At 31.2% G+C, this 8219-nt stretch overlaps 1 protein-coding gene across 1 annotated transcript; it reads right to left on the bottom strand.

Moving 5' to 3' along the window:
- Positions 1-6024: 6024 nt before the first annotated feature.
- LOC131061564 (LOB domain-containing protein 1-like) lies at positions 6025-6884 on the bottom strand. Its single transcript, XM_057995300.2, has 2 exons — positions 6600-6884; positions 6025-6410 (listed from the first exon to the last, which is right to left on the bottom strand). Exons 1-2 carry the CDS (start codon positions 6756-6758, stop codon positions 6111-6113), a joined length of 459 nt encoding a protein of 152 aa, XP_057851283.2. The 5' UTR covers positions 6759-6884; the 3' UTR covers positions 6025-6110.
- Between the last annotated feature and the right edge of the window lie 1335 nt (positions 6885-8219).

Raw genomic sequence — 8219 nt, 5'->3', positions numbered from 1 at the left:
GGAAGATGAATTAGAACAAATTGAAAAGAACAATACATGGACATTAGTTCCTCGACCTAAAGACAAAAATGTAATTGGAACTAAATGGGTATTTAGAAATAAACTTAATGAAGATAGTAGGGTAATCAGGAACAAAGCAAGATTAATTTGTAAAGGATATTCATAGAAGGAGAGAATTGATTATAATGAAACCTTTGCACCGATAACTAGAATTGAGGCAGTTAGATTTCTTTGCATTTGCAGCTCATAAGAACTATAAAGTGTATCAGATGGATGTAAAATGTGCATTTCTTAATGGTGATCTTGAAGAGGAAGTTTACATTAAACAACCTCTTCAAGATTAAGGAAAACTTTGTATGGATTGAAGCAAGCTCCTAGAGCTTGGTATGCTAGATTAGACAAATATCTTTTGAAGCTTGGTTACACTAAATGTAATGCCGACAACAACTTATACTACAAAGTGACTAACGATGACATCTTGGTTATTGAATTTTTTGTTGATGATATCATTTTTGGAGGAGAAGATGGATTGTTTAAGGACTTTGCTAACAAGATGCAAGAAGAATTTGAAATGTCTATGATTGGGGAGATAAAATTCTTTTTAGGATTGCAGATTTCACAAACTGATAAAGGTATAACAAAATACTTGAAGGAACTACTAAAGAAATTTGGTATGGAAAACTCTAAACTTGTAAGTACTCCTATGACTACAACTGATAAATTGACATTGAAGGATGATTCAACTCATGTTAATTTGACAAGATACAAATCTATGATTGGAGGTTTACTGTATTTGACACAAACCAGACCTGATATAATGAATGCAATATGTATTGTTTAAAGGTTTCAGAGTAATCCTAAAGAAAATCATGAATCAACAGTAAAAAGGATTTTTCGGTATCTACAAGGCACAACAAATCTTGGTTTATGGTATCCTAAAGATGAAAATTTTGATTTATGTGCATACACCGATGCAAATTGGGTAGGAGATGTAGATGACAGAAAGAGTACCACTTGTGGTGCATTATTTCTTGGTAGCAGATTGATTTCATGGATAAGAAAGAAGCAGAGTTGTACTTCATTATCAACAACATAATCAAAATATGTTGCAGCAACAACTAATTGTACTCAAGTATTATGGATTAAGCAAATGTTGAAGGACATAAAGGTAAAATGCAAAGAACCAATAATCATTTATTATGATAATTCAACAGCAATTGATATATCAAAGAATTTGGTATTTCACTCTAAGACAAAGCATGTTTCTATCAAATATAATTTTTTGAAAGAGAATTTTGAAGCAAAAGAAGTAAGATTGGTTTATGTGAATACTAAAGAGCAGATTGCAGATATCTTTACAAAGCCTTTGCATAATGAAACCTTTGAATATCTTAGAGAGAAGCTTGGGGTAATACCCTCACTGGCAGAAACTTAGATGATTAGATATTGGCATCAAACCGACAGAAACTAACAGAGAAATCTTTTTCTGGCTTTGATGGAGGAGAGATACTTCTCAGGGGGAGTAGTTGGCTATATGTTCTGGTGTTTATTCTTAATTGCTTTGGCATTTGATGTCAAAGGGGGAGAGATATCTATGGAAAAAAATTATTTGGGGAGTGATTATTGATTGGGGGAGAGATATATAGTCTTTGTATTTTGGTTTTGATTTCTAGTATTGATCTATTCTGGAGATTGTTGGTTTTTGGTATTTGGCATTCTGTTTTGGCACTTTGATGTTTTTCCATCTAGTGTTGCCATCAATGCCAAAGGGGGAGATTGTTGGTATTATGGATGTGTTGCATTGGTTTTGTCATTAATGTCAACACTTATCCTTATCGAGATCTACATTGCTGATTTGTTGTTGAACCGACACATTGTATTCATCGGCAAGGTCAGTGACTTATGCAAAGTCACCGGTATATGCTCACTGGTAGGTTATATGGTTCACCGACATAGATGATGTCTTGTTATCATATGGAGATCATTTGATTATGTCTAAGACATGGTTTTGATACTTGGTTTTGGTGTTTTGGCTATTGGTCTAATCGGGTTGATATATTTGTTGTTACCGACATATAAGTCTAGGTTATGGACCGGTATACGTTATCTATTCCAGATCAGCACATCATGTTATGGAGATGATTTATTGATTGGATATTGTTGTAAATGTATTGATCCGACATGTTGTATCGCATCAAGACTTATTTGTAATTGATTTAATTGTAATATTCTTAGTGAGACGACCTACACATTTGGTCTTAGGTTTTGTATAAATGTAAGATCTCATTTGTGAGATGAAGTGTGGAATTGTGGTATGGTCATGGTATGTGTGAATGTTGAAGATCATATGAGCAGATCATAGAGTGAATCAAGTAGACATCATTTGAAGGTTAAAGGAAGGTTTGAAGGTATTTATCAGAGCTTAAACCGGTATTGAATCTAGCATTGCAGATGCACTTTGAAGTAGTACATTATTCTAGGATTTAACCATCCTAATGTAGTCATTGCGACTCCTATTTGAGTAGTGTGCTCTAAGCGATTGGTCTTTCTGCATGTACATACCCCATTTGTATACACATACTATATGCAGTAGTATCATCTAATTGTGGGTAAGGTTTCCCACCATGGTTTTTCCCCTTACAAGGTTTCCACATCAAAAATATCTGTGTTATGTGTTGTGGATGTTGTTTCTCTTTCTGTTTCATGCATTAAGTTTCACTGGTATTGATATTAACTACTAATCTGTTAACCAACATTAAGTTTGGTTTATCGGTATTAAGGATTAAGTTGGATTAATTAATAATTAGGTTGAAATTCATTGACAACTGATTCACCCCCCCTCTCAGTTGTCCTTCCGATTCCTAACAACCACATGCATCATATTATGGGGGCCTGCATAGTCTCTCATTTATCTCCTATGGAGGGAAACATTCATTGTACTAGTATAGAATTAGTCCTTGAGGGAATATCATGAGTCCTTTATTCTATGACCTATCTTCTTTACTTGTACATTTCATTCATAGTGTATCATTTCCCTTTTGGAGAGGAGTTTTATTCCCACTAGGTTTTCTCCTTCACTTTTCTTTATGAGAAATTTGTATGAGTACCTAACATGGCTTAGTAGTCGAGACTCATCATCATACATAATTTACTCCCTCAGTTGCACGCAAGGGGGGTGTTAGTGTAAATAGTGTCATTAGCTAACTAGTTAGTTGTTGATACTTTCTAGATTGGCCTATTCACACATAAGCTTAATTTTACCTAGGTATTTTCGAGATTTGTCTAAACTTCATGTAGTTGAGACATGTGTACTCACTTTGTGAGACATCTCTTCACACACACATGAAACTTACTAGAACTCTTGTCAAGTTAGTTAACAAGTGTCTCATTCGTTGTTGTATTTGACTTGCCCACCTCCACTTGTTTTCCTATATATGCAAGTCTCTATATACATTTTACTCAATGCTTTGATAATATCAATTAGGATTTTTGTGAGTTCATATCATGTGGTCTGGCCTTTGCTTTCTAATCTTGGCTAATCCCAACAACTTTAATCTTAGATCCAAAAGGTGAACACAAGTGCTCAAACTAAAAAAAAATGAGGTTTCTTTGATTACATGATAAAAGATACAAATTGATGAAACTATTTGAATTATATAAATACTAAAACTCTATCTTAGGGCCTAAAAATTACATTCAAATACATATCAATTGGTTCTAGAATGAGAGAAAGGGTTATCTACAAGTGTGCATGTCATCCATAACTACCAACATTATCTTCACATGGTCATGCACATGAAACCATGCCCTCTACATCAACAATCATATAAATTTATAAAAATACCATGTCTCTGGGGAGTCCACATGTGCTAATAGGTGCTTGAGATTCTTCTTTAATCTTATTGCATCCATTTGAGGCCATTAATGGCACCCTTGGTAGTGTAGGGAAGTAGGTGGAGTTTTCAATTTAAATGATGGGGGTCTAGGGATTTATATATTGAAGGGGAAATTATAAAAGGGAGTGGATAATTTTAGGTATTGAGATGCCATTCATTTAAATTTTCATTTGGTGTAATAGCATTAATTTTTTTGAAGATTTAAAGTAAGGGTTTGATGAATGGGATGTAGCTATGATAATATTCAAGGAAAGGAAAAGGCACACAAACTTAGAAAGGGGGAAAATAAGTGATATGAATGTGATGAATGAGAACCTTTTAAAAAAATTCCTTGAGGAAAAGTTAGAAAGAAAAATATTAACAATTTAGAAGGGGGAAGCTTGAAAATGTTTGGGGATTGGGATGTAGATACTCAATGTAGGAAGGAGTAGGATTAGTATCTTAAGACATCCAATGCAAGGAGTGAAGATTGAGATTCAAGAATATTCAATGTAGGAAGGAGTGAGGATCAATATTCAAGGATATCCAAGGTACCTAGGAAGAAGAAAGGATTAGGGATTGGAATATGACATGCCTGATACCAATGTGATGATGAAAGATAAAATCTAAAATCCCATTTGGGTGTCAATAAAGGTTTTAGAATAACCTTCAACCATGTTAATAGAAATATTTTTGGGAGTCCATAATATAATGTAAGTTCTTATTTAAGATACTAATATCAAGTGGATTAGGGATCAGGGTGATTAATTTAATTAAAGGGAGGGCAAGTAGGAAAATAAGACTATAAAATATTGAAGGAGATAAGGGATATAGAAGTGAGGCTATTTGATGACTTTAGTATAGTTGTTTGCAATAATAGGGATTGGGGAGGAATATTTGACCACAAAAAGAACCCATGCTTATGTTTTCTAGTTTGATTTTAGAAGCATGTTAGGCATCAAAGATAAACCATTTTCTCTCTTTCTATAACAAAAATTGAATATGTGGTAGCTACATCAATAGCATGTCAAGTAGTATGAATGAGAAACATATTATTTGATTCAATATAAGAGGAGAAATAAAAATAAAAATATAGATCCAAAGAATATATACATATTAATATGAGATATTATTTCAAAATAAAATTGACCAATAATAGAGAAATTATGCTTGAGTGTTGTAGATCAAAAAATATGTTATATATGTTTTCACCAATGTCTTGACCAAAAATATTTTTGAACAACTATGGGTGAATTTGCACATGATTAATCCAAAGTCAAGCTTAAAAGAGGGTGATGAAAATATAAAGTTGACTTCACCTAATCTTGTAGTTAACTAATTTAGTATAATATTATATTTAAAGTTTCATCAAGAAAAAATGAATAATTTAGATTTCTTTTCTAACCAAGAAGCAAACAAATTAACTAGTGTTTTAATCCTTTACAAACAACTATAAAATGATATACTCTATGATTTTTTGAAATTCATTATTAGATTATATTCATTATGTTATTGGGTATAGAGCAAAAAAAAAAAAAGTAATTAAATAAATTTTTAGAAAAAGAAGAGAAAAAAACTTTGTGTGCAATATCATTTTTTCGTCAATATAATTTATTTTCTTGTATATTATATTCTAGTCTAAGGCAAAACAATATAAATTAATTAATGTGTATATCATACTCTTATTGGGTGCATCTTTTCCATTGTAACATCATTCTTCTTAAAACAAAATATAACTATGTTATTGTAGGAAAATAAAATACTTACCCTTCACATTTTATACATATACATATTCTTAGAACAATTTAAAAATTGTATAACATGCAATAGATATTGGTAGAGTCTATGCAAATATAAATGTAAATACATTTATCATTTCATAAATTAAATAAAAATTCTATTTAAATATCATAAATAAAAATAAAAATATGTCTATCATTTATTTATTTTTATAAATAAATTTTGAAACAATTTAAAGATTTTAAAGCATAGAATATACTTTGTAAAATTTATATAGATGTAAATAAAATTACATCTGAATGTACACTCTATTTAAATATGATTTGATATAATGATGAAACAGTACATAATATTTTGACAAATTCATCCACAAGGAATTATTTTTTTATCTTTCTCTTTATTGACCAAAATTAATGTATTAATTATTAAAATAAATGATATTTTAGAATAACCCTAAGTAGGCATGGCTTCAGTTAACCAAAACCCGTTACACAGCTAATACCATTTTCTGATCGGCTTCTCACCATCTTGCAAAAAAAGTAAGTCGTCCTTATTGTGGATAACACTCGATTCAGCGTCACCGCCATTACAAAATCCGGTCTCAAGAGACACAAGATTAGCCTGTGAATTGAGGAGCTCTGCTTTAATGGTTGCCAGTTGTAAGTGAAGTTGAAATATTTGCCTCTGCAGTCGACAAACTGCACCAGCGCAACCGTAGATTGGATCATCTCTTCTAGCATTTGCTTCATACACCATGCTTATTACAGCATCTGCTCTCTTCTCGACCGGAATGCCCTAAAATACCAAAACAGAAAAGGCGCCACCGGATTCGATCAAGCTTCTTACTTATAACCCTAACTTGTCAAGGGTTTCCACCATTTATCCATACATCCATTAAATAATTGCTCATTTATTGCAGTAAATGATCCTATTTGTGTTAAATTTCAGGAAAAATAAAAGATTTAAGAGCATTTGAATCTTTACCTGAAGGATTCTGAGAATGCTTTTTGTTCCGAATAATTTGTGCACTACTAAATATTTTTGAGGATCGTTTGGTGGAAAATAAGGAGCAAGAATGCATTTTTCTCCACATTTTCTTCGTTGAATCTTGCAAGCTGCACAGGGATAAACAATCTGAGACATCTGCTTCAGCTGGAACAGAATTTAACACAACTTTTAAAAGTAGTGCTAGAAGATCGGAGCCGATTTCAAAGATTCAAATAAATATCTGAAAATTTATTTAAAGAACGTTTTCTGAAACCAGGAATGCAGTAGATAAGACTGATTTGGGACATGGACTTGACTGATTAACAGATAGAATTTATAGCTGATGGTTTTAAGCATTCCAGGGTATTTACAGTTGTATAAATTGAACAGGTTGTGATAATAATAAGCACTGACTTTGAGAGTTGTCCGTATTGTCCATCCTACATCTTTCAAAGTCACTAGAAGAACATATTCATTCAATTTACACAACTGTAAATTCTCTGGAATACTCCGCACCGTCAGTTATAGTCTATCTGTATATAAGTCAATGAATTTTTATTAATTAATTTTTACAGTCAACTGGATGGACGCGTCTATTCTGCTTACAAAAAGTATGTTTTGGAGCTAGAATAGCAGCGACCCAGTTAGATAGGTATCATATTTTACATAATTTTTTTAAATTGCAATTTTATTTTTCAAGGATAGATAATATTTGAAATTTTTATTGAGGCTACAAGACTACAAGATTTTATGATATGTATATAGAACTAATAAATAATTATTTCTAAACTAATAATTTCATTATAAATGATTAATGTATTAATTCTTTATACAAAAGAATATATTTATTATATTATAAATGAAAAAAATCTATTTTTAAATTTTGATAAAATTCAATTATTATAATTTTTTTGTTCACAATAATTTAATCTTTTTTATCATGTGGAGAGGTGTTTATCATTGGCCTCAACATTGTCATTTTCATTGAGATTTGTAGCATCTTTTTTTGTTGGTGGCAAGCATTCATTTTTATTGGTGTCAACAAATTGATATCTTTTTGAGCATTCTACATAGATTTTTCAAAATATAAGTATGCTAGTTAATATTTACTGGATAGACATTATATCTTACATAATTTTTTTATTACAACTCTATTTTTTGACTATAGATAATATTTGAAATCTTTATATTTTATTTTATATTCACATATTGCTTAATTTGAACATTTAAAAAAACTCCCATTTAGTTGATATCATTAATTTTTTTATAACATTTCATTCTAGTCCATAGCTAATTGATTTTTATCGTCTTATTTAAAAAAAAAAAATCTTTTATTTATTTAGATAAGTATTGTGAGAAGGGGGCGACTCCCATAATATTAAAAATAAAAAAATAAGTACATAGTTCAAAAGGGGGGGAATAAATGATATAGATACCCGATCCCTTCCCCAATTACTTTCAGCCTATCTACAATTTCCTCTACGAACATATCACTATTCTCATTCATGAAGTCCACTTGAATGCAACACTGGTCTTTGTCAATTGGTGCAAAGGTGTGGCAATGTCTGAGTAATTTAGAATATACCTGTGGTAGAAGTTGGCAAGACAAGGAAAACT

Source organism: Cryptomeria japonica, chromosome 3 (genome assembly GCF_030272615.1).
Source record: "Cryptomeria japonica chromosome 3, Sugi_1.0, whole genome shotgun sequence".
Lineage (NCBI taxonomy): Eukaryota > Viridiplantae > Streptophyta > Pinopsida > Cupressales > Cupressaceae > Cryptomeria > Cryptomeria japonica.
This window is presented reverse-complemented; position numbering and strand designations above follow the sequence as displayed.

What these genes read in the sequence shown, in the direction of transcription:
- LOC131061564 (XM_057995300.2), bottom strand. Translation starts at nt 6,758, where the DNA reads ATGTCTCAGATTGTTTATCCCTGTGCAGCTTGCAAGATTCAACGAAGA. An exon ending in GCATTCTCAGAATCCTTCAG is followed by an intron (nt 6,411 to 6,599) that starts GTAAAGATTCAA and finishes TTGGTATTTTAG; the next exon opens with GGCATTCCGGTCGAGAAGAG.